The following is a 16,618-nucleotide window of genomic DNA, read 5'->3' as shown; positions in this document are numbered from 1 at the left end:
TGTGATATTTTCATTCATGAACATACATAAAAACCTTTGACCTTTACCAAAAAGTAACCTGTTTTATGTGTCAAACAAGCAGCCCTTAAAATATGCTTGCCAGAGGCCTGCAACATGTGGTCCACTCTCCTGTCTACCAACCCTTCCACCCAAATGGCCTACATAAGATCAAGTTATGGGCTAAACGATACCAGCAGCATGCAAGAAGGCAAACCTCACAGCACAGTAATGCAAGATATATTAGATGATTTGACCAGGATCACTATCGTATGCTGGCAAATCCAGGATAAAAGCATGAACATTTTTGTTCCATAGTCTTGAATTTAGATACTTATTCACCTCTTGGACTAACAGTTTATGGCATTGTTGGAGGTGATTGCCTAGGTTTTACAGCACCCCATCTGAACAAACCAATTTCTAGACCTTTACCATACAGATGACATGTTAGTTTTTATAGCAACCCCTATCTGGTACAAGTACATTGCTGATTATAGCAGATGTTCTGCAAAACCAAGTACATATGCAGGCAGGTTTATAAACTTCAGACATATGAACGGCTCAGCCAGCCTTGCTGAAATGCGATATTCTAATATTGCATATGAACACATATCTCTACAATGGGTTCTTCACATACTGAGCTAACCTCTGAACCATTGTGGCGCTCAATTTAACAATATGCATTTCACCATAGCCTATTGCACATGATCAACATAATTCCCACAGGAAGGAAAGCATGCTATAGAGTTGTGCATAAGGAACACACAAACTATGTATACCACCCACAGTGAACACAGAAAGCAATACATGATGAATTGATCAAGGCAGAATGCACTTGCCAAAACAGAAAGGCAATGAGTTTAGAGCCTCAGCACCATGCCATAAAATATCCTGATGTGTGCTATTTAAGTCTGCTGAACAATGGCATCTTACTTCTTCAGATTAGGCAGCCCTGTGGGGCCCCCTCCAAGGTGGGGGCCCTGGGCAAGTGCCCCTTTTGCCCTCCCATAAAAACGTCTCTGTTCCTTACATTTCACAAGCCGACACTTTAGAAATACTGTGCCAAATGATCTTGAAAAATCTAAGATTACCACATATAAAGATGGCATACCTTTTTTCTGGCTTTGGCATTCTTCGCCAACGCACTGGAGATGAGGCGGTGTACAGTTAAGAATTTTCCTTTAAAGCCCACTTGCGCATTGCTTAAAAGTAAGTTTTGACTGGCCCAATCATTCATTTTTGGGAGACAATGCTTTGCACCCAGAGCATCCAGTGAGACAATTATACCAAATGTGCCAGGGTCCGCACTTTTCCCCCATTTTTTAAATTCAGGATCATGACAGCAGCATCTTTTCCCAATTTAGGGATAATCCCTGTTTCAAATATTTTGTTATAAAGCAGATAAATGCAAGACGTCCATTTCTCAGGTTGATGAGCCAGTGTAATTTTAGCTAGGCTCTAAAAAGTGTAAAGGTTTATATTCATATTCAATCAAGATGGTGTTTGAGACAGAATGCAATTTAGTTTTACCAAGAGTCTAGTGTTTATGCAGTGGAAGCTGTAGAAAATCGTTTTTTATACAGCAAGACAAACCTCCCTCGGTGATAGACATTAGATGCTTGTAATTCTTACTATCATTAATATCATTCAAAATTTTCCAAAAGTATCTGCTAACTTTTGCCTTGATAGTATTCAAAATAGAAGACCTTGGCCTCTTGCTTCTAGCTAACTCATGGATGCGCAGCCAACGTTTCATAGACTATTACGTGTTTTTTAACTGATTAGTGTTCCATTATCAACCGTAAGCGTACATTTTCTTAAAAATCTTTCCACACATAATTTATCTTTTGATTGTAATAATTTCGGTACCCTGCATACATTGGATGCTTAAACCTTACTTGGTCTACAAGTAAACTGTCCAGAAATACATTTGGTTTATATATTGCTGTATGGCAAACTCAGGTCGGACATTACCTGGAAAATAAAAATTAAGTCAGGCTTTGGGGAATGCAGATCACTTTGAACCAAGACCTGTACAATCTGAACATTTAAAATAACAAATAAACGAAGCACGACTTACCAATGTTGGGATGTTTCAGAAGGCGACAGATTCGAGCTTCACGCTCAAGTTTCTGGTGATCTAAAAAGAGACGGAAATGATCATTCTTTAGTTATTATAAAATCTAGGTTGACACTATATACATTCAAGTGAATTTTGGAATATGTTAACCGTTACAGTCCTACACCTCTTAATAAAAAGAAGGCCAGCTTCGGCAAAGCCCATAGTTTTATGCCTGGCATAATCAACATATGGCAAGGTAGAAATGTATTTGGATGTGTATTTTTCCTGCCATCATAAAAACACTTGAAAAACGACACATTTGTGGTGAAGTTAATGGAACAGTATGAATGGATAGATAAGGCGGATTTGATAACATTACATAGATGAACAAGTTACTTACCAACTGTAACGTTCTTTCGATTGGATGTTCCTCCCACGTGTTCCTCATCTTCGATATATCCTTACCTTCAGCTTTGCTGCTTCGGAAATGCTTTCTCTTGACCAGAGGGCGCTCCATTCGAGGCAGCAGCGGTGTCCCTCGGCGGCCTCCGTCGAGCACCAACATCATCCGCTGTATAAATGCCTCGAGCGCGCCTGTTGGCCTCAGTTCTGTTTTTACGTGCATTAAAGCCCATGGATTGTAGTTAAAGGCGTGCCTCTTTTGACCCAAGCCTTAAAAGAATTTAGTGTGTAAAGCACATAAACTGTACTGCAGGGTAGGCTGGGAGGGTCGATGAGGAATACATGGGAGGAACATCCAATTGAAACAACGTTACAGTTGGTAAGTAACTTGTTCTTCGAATGGATTGTGTCCTCCCACGTATTCCTCATCTTAGACTCCCCAAAGCAGTTTTGTATTGGAGGTGGGAGTACATACATTTTTTAATCATGTACAGAACGAAGTACTGATTTAGCAAATCGACCTCCTTGAGAGGGAGTCCAGAGCATAATGTTTTATGAAAGTGTGCATGGATGACCATGTGGCTGCTGCACAAATATCTTGTACAGGGAAGTACTGTTGAAGTTGCCATGCCCCTAGTTGAATGAGCTCTCAACCCATCGGGGGGATCTTTCCCAGGCAATCTATAACAGTCAGTTATAGCTAAGATTATCCATCTGGATAATGTTTGCTTCTTACAGCTAGTCCTAATTTACAGCCAGTGTATCCCAAAAACAGTTGGTCACACTGACGTATTTTTGCCAATCTTGAAATATAAAAGCTAAGAGCCCATCTAGGATCTAATCTATGTAGTCGTTCCTCTTACTTGTGTGAGGAGGAGGGTAGAAAGTAGGTAGTATTTTTTTGACAGGTGAAAATCTGAGACCTTTCTTTGTAAAAAAGAAGGTTTGACCCTAAGGACAACTTTATCTTTATAAAAGATGGTGCGAGGAGGACCACTATAAAGTGCCTGCAACTCACTTACCCTGCGGGCTGATGTCAATGCAATTAGAAGTATTGTTTTCAGAGTAAGAAGCCTTAATGGACAAGAATGTAAAGGCTCAAATGGAGCACATGTGAGGAACTTTAGTACCAAGTTCAAATCCCACAGGAACTTGAAAGGGAATTGGAGGAAACACATTAAGACCTTTTAAAAATTGGGTTATTAAAAAAAAGGTATCTTAAAGTAAGATTCCTCCTATGACGTGCGCTTGAAAATAGATAGCGCTGCTAAGTATCCTTTTATCGTACGAACCTGGAGCCCCAGATTAGCCAAATGTAACAAACGATAATACTGTAGGAATATTACATTGAAAAGGGTCCACATTCTTATCCCTGCACCAGTTACTGAACTTGTTCCAACGACACTGGTACAGAGATTTAGTTGCTGGCATTCTGCCTGAAAGCAAAATCTCCATAACGTCATCCAGAAGGTCCCAATCCTTGTATCTCAACCTCTCAGAAGCCATGCGTGAAGGTTGAGTAGGTTGACCTCTGGATGGAGAACGTGACCTCCCTCTTGCGAGAGAAGATCTTCTCTTTTTGGAAGACGTATTGGAGGGCAGATGGATATTTCCAGAAGGTCCGGGTACCACGTTCTCATGGCCCAATCCGGGGCAATTAGGGTCATGGTTTTCCTGAACTTTCTCAACCTCCTGATTACCTGAGGGATCACACGGGATGGAGGGAACGCATACAGAAGAGGAAACTCCCACTCCACTACGAATGAGTCTCCTAGATTCCCTTGAGCTTTACAGTCCGCAATTCCTGTTGAAAATGGTCACGAACAGATCCACTTGTGGGGTTCCCCAAAGGACGAAGATCTCTTGAAGGACTTCCTGATCTAGTTCCCACTCGTGGAAGACTGCTCTGCCTGCTCAGAGTGTCTGCCGTTGTGTTTTGTGAATGGCAGACCGAGAGTTCCCTTCTTATATTGCATGAACCAGAGCTGCATTGCTTCTCTGCACAGTGGTAGTGACCCTACTCCTCCTCTCTTGTTGAGGTAGTACATGGTCACTGTGTTATCCGTCATTATCAGGACATTCTTTCCCCGTACAGAGGGCAGGAAAGCCGTCAGCGCTAGTCTGATTGCCCTCAGCTCTAATAGGTTGAAGTGTAGTTTGGACTCCGATGGAGACCAACGACCGCTGATTGTCAACTCGTTGGTGTGAGCTCCCCACCCCGTGAGTGAGGCGTCCGTTACTACTGTTATCTCCGACCATGGTTGCCAAAAAGATTCTCCGCTGAGGATATGTTCCTTGCAAGCCCACCATTGTAGATCCTGTACTACCCTGGTTGGAACTTGTAAAAGATGTGACATTTAGTCTGAAAATTGGGACCATTGAGTCCTGAGGGCCCATTGAAGGGATCTCCTCAATCTGGCTTCTGGCACCGAAAAATGCAGGATGCCATGAGACCGAGCAACCTGAGAAAATCGAAGGCCGGTAGATACTGGGCATTCTGGAATTGTATTACCATCTGCAGAACGTGGTGAGCTCTCTCTTCGGGAGGCGAGGCTTTGCACAAACAAGTATCCACGACTGCTCCGATAAACTGGAGCTTCTGTGATGGTATCATGTTTGACTTTTAAATTTAGAGAAAACCCTAGTTTGTGAAGGAAGTGGCAAGTCTTGGACAGATGCTCCTGGGCTTGTTCTGGAGAATTTGCCCTGATCATCCAATCGTCCAAAAAGGGGTAGACGTGAATCCCCCCTCTTCTGAGACTCGCTGCCACTACCGCCAATAACTTGGTGAAATCTCTCGGGGCGGAGGTCAACCAGAATGGCAGAACGCGAAACTGATAGTGAGAATTGCCAATCACGAACCTCAGGTACTTTGTGCTTGAGATGTATTGGCACATGAAAGTAAGCATCCTGAAGGTCCAATGATACCAACCAGTCTTGGAGTTGGAAAGCCTGAAGGATCTGAGAATGGGTAACCATCTTGAACTTGTCCTTCCTGAGGAACTTGTTCAAGTCTCTCAAGTCCAAGATGGGTTTCAATCCTCAGTCTTTCTTTGGTATGAGGAAATATGGGGAATACCAACCCTTGTTTCTCTCCGCTACAGGTACATGTTCTATTGCACCCTTCTGTAGTAGGGTTAAAACTTCCTGCAACAGGAGCGAGTCTGGATTTCTGGAAGAGTTGTATTCCGGTGGATGATTCTGAGGTTTCTTTTGAAAAGGAAGGCAGTAACCGTGGGATACTGTTTCCAGAGCCCAAGCATCTGAGGTAATGCCCCGCCATTCCTGCAGATGCTGTGAGATTCTGCCTCCCACTGAGGTCTTGTGGATCAAAACCTCAGAGTGGTTTTGCGGCAGCGGCTCAAGGGACAGATGCCGCTGCTGGGGCAGATCTAGCACCTCTTCTTCGCCCCTGAGGAAATCTCATGTCCTCTTTGACTGGCCTGTCCCCTTCCTTTCCCAAATGAGGAGTAAAAACGAAAGGGACGACCCCTCCAGGAAGATGAGCCTGTGTATGGGTGTTGTTGAGGTGGTCTTATAGCGGCACTGAGTGATTTTGCCGCTGCCTTGGAGGTCTGCAGCTTTTCCAAACTTTCATCTGCCTTGCTGCCAAACAACCTCAAGCCGTCAAATGGCATATTAAGAAGTCTGGATTGTACATCCGGTGCAAAACCTGACTTTCTTAGCCAAGCAAATCTGCGTAGCACTGCGCTAGATGCCATGGACCTACTGATACTGTCAGCTGTGTCCAAACCTGCTCGATCCTTCCTTATCCATCCTTTACTATGGATAAGAACCGATCACGTTCCTCATCTTCTGGGATATGTTGAGCTGCCGCTGACATGCAGTCCCACGGGGTATATGTAAATCTCGCCAGAGTGCAAGATACATTTGTGGATTTTAGAGCCATGCTCCCTGATGTAAAAATCGTTCTAGACCATGGTTCAATCTTTTTATCATCCCTATCAGGGGGAATTGTAGGGTATGCAGCATTCCTAGTTGATGTAGCTGCTTGAACTACCAGACTTTCTGGAGAACGGTGTTTACTTATGTATTCTGGGTCAGAATTACAGGACCTATACTTTGCCACATATTTTTATTTACTGGTGGAGGTTTTCCCAAGCAGTATTAACCCTCCTTTGTAAAGCTATATGAAAAGGAAGTATAGGGTCTGGCTGAGGTCCTCCTGAAAGTATATCTGTCATGTTATAATCCTGATAGACAGGTGAGTTTCTACCCCATCCCATGAATTCCGTAACTCTTGTTCATTCATTTTCTTTAACCTAAATCAGCATGTTCTGCTGGGTCAGGCTTTTCAAATTTGTATTCTGGAGAAGTATCCAGTCCACTTGCCGATTGCAAGCACTCAAATCTTGCATCTTAGATTGAGGATCAACTAATTCCTCAGAGACTTGTCTTGTACCAAATTTAACACCTGCAGATGAAACCTCTTCTTCCCCTTCTCTTGACGAAATTCCTTCATATATAGGTGACATGGTCTGAAAAAAATCATGTCTACTTTCTGGGTAAAACACCTTTTCAGGTATGGGTTTTAACATTGGTGTTGATTTCACCATTGTAATGAGTGTCGACAGAATCGTTGATGTTGTAGCTACTACCTTCGATGTTGTCGAGGTAGTCTTCGATGACTTTGAAGGAATCATCGATGTCGTCGAAGGAGTCATCGATATTGTCGATTATGTACTCGACGTAACCTTTTTCGGTTGGGTCATCGACCCCTTGTGCACGACAGCCTTCGATGGAGGCTTCGAACATGTTTTGGACGAGGACTTTGATGACGTCTGAAAATCTAACGCCTTTTTCTTATGTTCTACCTCCGTTATGCACCGGAAGGTTTTTCTTTTGAGGTGTTTGGGAAGATTCCCTGGAAGACACCCTCGACAATTTTTTGTTGGATTTCCTCGTCTTGGACCTTCCCCCGTCATTTTTTTTTTGTGCGTAGGGGCATGGTCTTCATCAGACATTTTAGAGGGGGGTCTGGGCCACGTTCTCAAAAATGTTCAACATAGATGCTCTGAAAGCTTCCCACTTTTTAGGGGAGTCATGTCTTGTCGGACATGTTATAACTTCCTCAGATAACGTAGAGGAAGAGGAAGAGGGAGACCGGTGTCTTTTCTTCGCTTTTTCAGATGAAGAAGAGGACTTCCTGGATCTACTCCTCGACCTAGATTTTTTTATGGCGTGTTGTCGAAGACTCAGCCGAGTCTTTCCTCCCTCTCGAACAAAACCGAGGATTCCTCCCCCACCGCCAGTTTATGTCTTCGTTCTTTTAAGGCCTTATGGGTCATTGACTGACAAGAACCACAGTCATCAATCCGATGGTTGGAACCAAGATACCAGAGGCAATTTCAATGAGTGTCGGTCAGTGACATCTTTCTACCACATTTCTGACATTTCTTAAAACCAGTTTTCGGTGTGGAAGGGTTCGATGAAGACGACAATCGTTTGAACTCAAGTGCCGTTTATCTCGATCTGAAGCAAAGCTAACGGAAAAACGGAACTGAGGCCAACGGGCGCGCTCAAGGCATTTATACAGCGGATGACGTCGGTGCTCGACGGATGCCGCCGAGGGACATCAACGCCACCGCGAGTGGAGCGCCCTCGGATGGAGAGAAAACATTTCCAAAGCAGCACAGCTGAAGGTAAGGATATATCTAAGATGAGGAATACATGGGAGGACACAATCTATTCGAAGGAGAGGGGTCTATGATAAATGGATAGAGAATTAAACCTTTGTCTGGTTGCTATATAGCATTGCTCAGATAAAGCGTAAACTGAAAAAGAACATAAATGATCTGGATAGTGAACAAACGCTAGTTAATTTGTCGACAAAGGCGAACAGCAGGTTATTTCTATACCATTTAGCAAAAAGAGAGTAAACCAACCTAACAAGGTGCATACCCAGACTGTACTACTATCGGTTGGTATTTAAAGTTTAAATTTAACATATGCAATGTATTAGTAATATTAGGAGCACAAATTGGAATGCAAAAAGAGTTCAGATACTGTAGACTCTGGAGTAAATGTACTAGAAACTGCTTATCATATATTATGTGAATGTGACAGTCTGGTTACGTAATTTATATCTCATGTAATACAATAACAATATGGACAATTGCAATATATTGGATATATGGCAAAGACTACTTGATGGAAATGACATGAATTTAATTTTCTATATGATGAAATTTTATGTAATGATTTTAGATATTTTAAAAGAGTTGTCATATGGTATATTTGTTTAATTAGGAAGTGTATTTTACTGCGTTGTGTAGCTATTTTATGTGTGATATATGCAAAACTCTATAGTTGTATGCATATTATTAAATAAACAATCCAGATTCATGCCTCAGCTTCACACAATGAATACATTCAGGCTTCACCCATTTGATATTGACCTCGGAACTAGAACTCATGACTATGTCTGACAACTATTGGTAGAATACTGGGATTGGTCAGGGCAACATTTTGCTGGTACCTGTCTGCAGCTCTTCAGCGTTGTGGTCCTCTCTCCCTCCCTCCCTCCCTCCCTCCCCTCCCAGACATTCATTTCCTGGCTCTGTTCCCTCCCGCCTCCCAACCCGCCCTCCTTCATTGATTGATGGTTCTACTCATCATCACTGACCCTCCCAGGGCAGCCTTCTGCCCGGCAGCGCCTGCGGCTAAGAGCCCTAGGCAAAGGGCGGCTCCAACAGAGGCTCCAGCTTGTGTCTGCAGGTGTCCGCAAGGGAAGCACGTTGCCAGCTATCAACCAGTAGCGCCTAATTAAGATAGGAGTGGCCGGGTTAAGAATAGAACCTCGCTCTACTCTGTAAACCTGTCCATATAGCAGACTCTAAATTTAGGTGTGTTCTTCTCCTATTTAAAATTGCACTGTGAAAGTAGTGCCGTTCAGTGGCTTTGCCTCCTAGCAAAGCAATCATCTAGCAAACCTTTCTAACACTAACCGCCTGTCGTCTTGTCTGTCAACCTCTCATCTCCCTCTGTCTTGTTGGCTTACTCCCTGCCCTGTGCCCTTCGCTAGTGTTCGCCCTAGACCTTCCCACTCCCTTGCTCTTCTCTCCTCTCCTCTCCCTACCTACCTACCCTATGGTGCACGCTGTCTCTCCTATCTTTTCTAACTGCTTCTCTATCGACTATCCTGCTCCTCACTGAATCTGGTAGGAAGAAGTTTAAAAAGGATATCCTGGTCTCCAACCCAGGCCTCCCTATCGCTGACACCTATACCAGTGGCTCCTCCACCAACATCCTCTTTGTCGTTCCCTCTCCTGGAATGATCACTTTGTCCTTTCCTCCCATTTCACCCTATCTACCCCTCAGGCCAAGCCAACTCCATCACTGCCACCTACCTTCACGGTTATCTGACCCATGAAGCGTCTGTCAGTTTCGGCTTTCGCCGCCACTTTCTCGCCCCTCCCTCCCCCATTGGCTGACTCACACCCAGACACAGCGCTTTCCATGCTCCACTCTGCTATATCTGATACTCTTGATGTTCTTGCCTCCGTCATGAGAATCCGCTTGAAGCCCAAAGCAAAGTGCAACTCTTGGTATGACTCGCACCTCGTCACCCTTAAATGCAAGTGCAGGGTGGCTGAGCGGAAATGGCGTGCTTCCGGTACATCCTCTGACAAACTGGCCTGCCACCTGCTCCAAAGGCAATACCGGTTCTGCCTCTGCACCAAGAAGAGAGCCCACATCCAAGCCGGTGTCTCCGCGGAATATAACAACTCGGCCAAACTCTTTAAAATCTGCAAGGAGCTGGCCAATCCTGCTGCCGTCTCTACCTCTCCTGTCCCATCCCAGGCCCTCTGCACGGCTCTGGCTTCTCACTTCCCCTCTAAAACTCAGGACATCCTGTCCGCTCTCTTCCTCTCACCCTCCTCCCTGCTCTTCCTCTGTCCCTACTTCGGCCACCTCTCCTCCCTCCTTCTCTGCCTTTCCCCTGTTCTCCTCAGGCAAGGTTTCTAGACAAGTCCGATCTATGAAAGTCTTGTCAAAACCGGTTCAACCCCGTTCCTCCAAAACCATCAAGGACCACATTGACACCCTGCCTCCTACTCTGGCTGACTTCTGCAACCACTCCTTCGCCACTGGTGTCTTCCCATCCCCCCTGAAGCACTCCCTTGTGCACCCTCTTATTAAGAAACCCTCTGCCGACCCTTCCTGCCTGGCTAACTATCGTCCAATATCCATCACTTCTTTCCTAGGCAAACTCCTGGAAAAGCTGGCCATCTCCGAGCTTAATCTTCACACTGAATCTGTTGGTTATCTCCATGAACCCCAGACTGGCTTCAGAGCTGCCAGAAGCATGGAAACTGCTCGCCTGAACATCCGTGAAGACCTGCTCTCCAACCTTGATTCCAACACCCTGTGTCCTCATCTTACATGATCTCTCGTCTGCCTTTGACACATTCAACCATCTCCGTGATAACCTGGGTATCACCGATCAGGCCCTGGCTTGGCTGACCTCCCTCTCCCATCAACCCTCCCAGGCCCAACTTGGGTCCTTCCTCTCCTCCATCTCTACCTGTGGTGTTCCCCAGGGGTCTAACCTCCGTCCCTGGCTGTTCAACCAATACCTGGCACTTTTTGGCCACCGCATTGCCGCTCTCTGCCTCAACTTTCAGTGCTATGCAGATGACACTGCTCATTTTTAGGCTCCCTTCCCCCACCTCTTCTCTCATCTTTGATTGTCTGTCCGCCATCCAGGAGTGGTGTGCCGCCAATGATCTCTGCCTTTATGCCAGTAAGACAGATTCTCCTCATCGGCACACAGCCTCTTGCCCCTCTTCCTGCTCCCACCTGTGAGGCTAAAAACCTTGGGGTCATCTTCGACTCCACACTTTCCTTCCCTCCTCACATCTCCGACATCTCCAAGAAGTCACACTACCAGATGGACCTCCTCAGAGGTATTCTTCCTTTCTTCTCCTTCACCCCAGAGGCTCACTGTCTCCAGAGCTCTGATTCTCTCTGGGCTGGACTACTGCAACAGCCTCTTTCTAAATCTGCCTAACTCTACTCTCCGCCCTCTGCAACTCATCCAGAACAGGACTGCGAGACTTGTCCTTGGCCTCAAGCCCAGGGATCGTATCAATCCAAGACTGAAATCTCTGCACTGGCTCCCAGTAGCGGCGAGGATAAAGTTCAAAAACCCTCTGCATTGTCCACAAGGCCTTCTGGGGCCTCAATAACTTCAACTCTCTCTTCCTAAATATTTTCCTTCTCAGGCTCTTCGCTCATCCGCCTCCAACTCCCTCAGGGTCAGCTGCTTCTCCAACCAGCGAGTTGGTGGTAGATCGCTTTCTTCTGCTGGGGGGCTCCCTTTGGAACAGCCTCCCTGCCTCTCCGAAACTTGAGGAGAACTATCTCTGGTTCTAGAAGCACCTCAAGACCTTCCTCTTTGCTTCTGCTTTTTCTCCTTCTCTCCCCTGCTGAGCTCCTGGCTAAATCTGAACTGGTTACCTGGCGACTCTGATCTCAGGCTCAGGTCCCCTCCCTGCCAGTTTCACACCTGCACTGTGGCCCTGGCAACCCTTGCACTCGGGGACTGTTTCTGTATCCCTACAGCCTCTAATCGCACTTGACACCTGATATCGGCATTTGCCACCAGCTGGCCACACTTTTATTTACTATTTATTGTCTCTATTTATTTTACTGTTATCCTATGTACTGCACTGCCCCCTCCCCTTGCCCCTTCCCCTGCACGTGCACAATCTCAATGTCACCAGGCCTAGTAAGATCGCTGTCTCGGTCTTGCCTCTGCTCCCCCTCCCTTGCCTCATCACACGTTGAAACACTTGTCTATAGGCACCTTATAATGCCATATATAATAACACCCTCACTGGGGGCTCCCACAGGAACTCCTACAAGTCACGGTGTGGCTCAAAGATTTAAGTAAGAGTGGTCCGGGACTACCCAACCACTCTTCTTGCCTTCTCCCTTGCTGCCTGCTCCCTCCACGTGTGGACTCTGTGCAGGCTTTTCACGTGCCTCACCATGCTTCCCTTCCTTCAAGATCTTTGAATGAATTTAGGCGCGCTCGCTGGTGCGATCACATCGCATTGAGAAAAATGGACAAAATGCTTTTAAATATGCTTTGATGCACTTGCCCAGTACTCCATTTTCATCAAGTGTTCTTCACATGGACTTCCTTTGTGTTTTCTTTGGCCATCTTCCAGCCCTTGCCCCATGTACTTTGCCATTTCAAAATGGCCTCATTCTTCATCATCACAATCTGTTGCTGTGGCCTGGCCCTGCTCCCCCTCTCATTGGTTGCACTTGGCTCATTAGCCAATCGAAGCAACCGGGAGACGGCCACCAATACCGAAGGCCCACAACAAAGACCCAGTCTCAACCTGTCCACCACGGTACGCCGCCATCGCCTACCCCAGTGAGTGTCTGTGTCCCCCCAATGCACCCCACGAGTGTGTCCCCCCCAATGCAACCCATGAGTGTCCGTGCCCCCCCAATTCACCCCATGAGTGTCCGTCCCCCCCCAATTCTCCCCATGAGCGTGCCCCCCCAATGCACCCCATGAGCGTGTTTCCATCCAATGCACCCCATGCGCATGGGTCCATTCAAAGCACCCCGTGAGTGTGTCCCCAAATGCACACCAGGAGTGTGTCCCCAAACGCACACCAGGAGTGTCCCCCCCCCAATGCACACCATGTGTGTGTCCCCTCAATGCACCCTGTGAGTGCGTGTACCCCAATGTACCCCGTGCCTGTGTGCCGTACTGGCCCCTGTGTCCCTTGGTGTGCCCCTACTGGCCCCTGTGTCCCTTGGTGTGCCCCTACTGGCCCCTGTGTCCCTCAGTGTGCCCCTACTGGCCCCTGAGTCCCTCGGTGCATGCCCCCACTGGCCCATGTGTCTTTCTCTTCCGTCAGCCATCTTGCCCTCCCCTTCCCCCGCTTTATCTTTCAATTATCTTGGCACTTATTGCCCGTTGACCTTTGATATGAGCTTGTCGTCTGTTCCCCCCACCCCCTTTTCCTCCTGGTCTTCTCCTCCCTCTCCCTCCCAGCACTACCTTGATCTGGCATTGACCCTTAAGATAGTCACTTGTTTTGTTCCTCTTGTTACGCTCACCTGAAATCCACGAGGATGCCACCCAGCCAATTGGTCGCTGGTATCCTTCTCAATGGTCCCCAAGTGTGGTCTGTGGTGTGAGTTCCGCCTGGAAATACAGGAGGGCTGTGTTTAGGGGCAGGTTGACCATGCTAGTATTTTCCCCCCGCCTCCCGCGTGCCCTCAGCCCCTCTGGGCCCTCTCCTCACCTTGTTGTAGAAGTGGGCTAGCTCTCCGGCCTGCTTTCTTGGCAGGGGCGCGTTGTCTTTCGTGGACGAGTGCGGTCTAGTTACTTCACTGACAGCAACCCGCTTAATGTCTTTCAGGCAGGTCTTATTGCTGTTTTTGAGAGGTTATTCCTGCATGCCTTTTTCTGTGTGGTAATGTCTCTGTTTCTGCTCCCTTAGGTGTGCGGAGAGTCCGTGAGGCGAAATGGCTAAGTTGGATCTCACCGGTAATGATTATGCCCAACGAGCGCTACGATGTGGTAAGTAATCGTTTTGCGCTGTGCCGGGATTTCTTTATACGTGACCTGTTTTTTTCCTTCTTTTGTTGGTCGCGGTATGCTCTCAACGAGTGTGGATTCGTGAAGCGATGCCGACCGGAAGAAGACCGACCAGCCAGGTAAGCCTTTCGAAACGTTCGTACCTTGCTATGTCTTTAATGCCTCCTTTAAAGTTGTCTTTTCGCTTCCTTCAGGTCCTTCGGTACGGGAGGTGCGCTGATCCAACAGAGCTGTTCAGGAGCTGAGAGTGAATGAAGATGGAGAATGAAGGTAAGATGCCGCTGCTATGTTCTTTTGGTCTTTCTGCAGGTGCTGGTTCTCCCAGGCTCGAAAGGTAGCTGGACAGGATGAGCGTCATGTTGCAAACTGCAAAGTAACGCAAAGCATGTGGTCTTGTCCGGGTGTGGTTTAAATAGCCTCCACAAAGTAGTCCAGGTAAAGTAGTCCCTAGGCCACCACACCCAAAACACTATACCGCATAGCTTGGTTCCTAGAACCAAGCTATGTGGATGCCTCCATGTTGGCTGATAGTCTAAAAAAGTAGTTTCCTGGACACATGTCTCTCACGATGTATGAGCCTGGTGCCAAAGGCGCCAGGACTGGCCCCAAGAGGGCCTGGGAAGTGGCTGCCAGGTCTCATTTGAGATCCGAGTCCTGATTCCACCTGGCGAAAAGACTTGCCAGTGGGTATCTGAGATGAGGGTTGTGACCCCCTCACCTCTTTCCTACCCTCCTCCACACCCCCCCCCCCTCTTTCTCCTCTTGTCACTCTTGCAATGCAAAATTGTTGTCAGGCATAGTAATGTTACGGCTAGTATCATCTCCTTTTTTTACTTCCCCCCTCCTCTCCCTCATTGTTCCATGCACTTGTTCTATCTGTTATATGATATAATAGTTTTTCTCACATTCTGATTTGTTTCAAGGACCTGTAAGAATGTTACTCTATTTTCCCATGTTCCCTCCCTCCTTGAAGCGCTTTGAAACACATTGTGTATAGGCGCTATACAAATAACCAATCAATATCAATAATCATCCTAGTGACACATCGTTAACCACTTGGTGGGATGCCCTTAATGTGGTAGCAAGAGGCAATATCCTCGCCAACTCGGTTGTAATTAAGCTAGCAAGGGGCCTGGCTGAAACTCAACTACAACCTGAAGCAACTCAATGCAGCCAAAAATCAACTCAGACTCGTGAGAACTGAGAGCAGAACGTGCCATGCTGGGTCTGTGTAACCGGCCTTTTTTTTACAGGAGAATATACAGGGGAAAAGAGATTGGTTTCACAATTACTACACCACACTAACGAGAGCAAGTATCACCTATCTAAGAGGGGGGTGCAGCTACAACTAATTTATCAAGGGGAAAGTGATCTTTTGGACTCCGCAATTGATCCCCAGGATGTTCTCCAAGATATAAAAAAAAAAGTTGAAGCCAAATAAATCCCAGGGCCCAGACAGCTTCACAACCGCTTTCTAATTTTTCCCTTAATCAGGTTTTAACTAGACCTGTAGCAGAGCTTTTCAACTCCATAAGGAACGGGGGCCAACTACCCGGCTAGATGAGAGGCTCAAGTCATTAATACCTAAACTTGGCAAAGATCCCAAACACTGCTCGTCCTATAGCCCTATTGAACTTTGATTACAAGATCTTTACCAAGATCCTCACTAACCGGCTTGAGAAGGTCAAGCCTTCATTATTGACCCCGATCAATCAGGCTTTATCTGGGGGAGAAGTACAGCGGACAACATAAACATGGTTATAGACCTCATAGGCAAAATTGGCTAAATCAGTCACTCTCCCTCCTCCTGGCACTGGAGGCCGAAAAGGCCTTTGAAATGGTGGAGTGGGAATTCCTGAGGGAGGTCCCCATCCAGTTTAATATTGGGCCCAGAACTTGCCACATGATACTCTCTAAATATGCAGACCCAAGGGTGTGACTGCTAATTTACAGAGAGCTTACATCTCCCATTGGCTTAAGCAGAGGCACACAGCAGGGATGCCCATTGTCGTATTTGTTTTTTGCAGTGGTTATGGAGCCCTTTACAGCTAACATAGAAGCAAACAATACAATCAGGGGCATATATCTTTTGTAGAAACAGGGCACAAAATGAATCTTTGCTGGTTATTTTATTCTCCATCACGGACCCCATTGCCGCCCTTCAGGAGATCGATCAGGAAATTCTTTGTTACAGTTTGATCTCAGGCTTTATGGTCAACACAACGGGTCCCCAATGAGGGAGGAAATTGGGCGAAGAATCCCCTACTTGTGGGCATCTAAAACAGTGAGATTGCAGAGTAAACATACCAGGAAAACTGTGAGACATCTTTGGGGTCGACTACCCACGCTAGTGAGGGAAATAAAGGATCTCGATTGGTGGGGGACCTTTTCCATTTCATGGTTTGGAAAAAAAATAAATAAAAAAAAAAAAGTTTTACAAAAATTAAAAATCGCCATTATCAAAATGAATATGCGCCCAAGATTCTTGTATCTTTTCCAATCAATCTGCATACCTGACTTTATTAGTACTGTTGGACAGTGGCACTCGCTGCCGATATACATTT

At 46.3% G+C, this 16,618-nt stretch overlaps 1 protein-coding gene across 26 annotated transcripts in view; it reads right to left on the bottom strand.

The window, feature by feature from the left end:
- CAMK2G (calcium/calmodulin dependent protein kinase II gamma) overlaps nt 1-16,618 on the bottom strand; it is a 2,374,050-nt gene that overhangs the window by 1,990,690 nt on the left and 366,742 nt on the right. For all 26 annotated transcript variants that reach the window (XM_069610663.1, XM_069610670.1, XM_069610673.1 and 23 more), the window contains exon 3: nt 2,078-2,137. In XM_069610663.1, coding sequence (XP_069466764.1) covers nt 2,078-2,137 — 60 coding nt within the window. The remainder of the gene's footprint in view (nt 1-2,077; nt 2,138-16,618) is intronic.

The sequence above is a fragment of the Ambystoma mexicanum genome, chromosome 8 (assembly GCF_040938575.1).
Source record: "Ambystoma mexicanum isolate Mex_15411 chromosome 8, UKY_AmexF1_1, whole genome shotgun sequence".
NCBI lineage: Eukaryota > Metazoa > Chordata > Amphibia > Caudata > Ambystomatidae > Ambystoma > Ambystoma mexicanum.
Note: the sequence above shows the minus strand (reverse complement) of the source record. Positions and strands in the feature narration are given on the sequence as shown.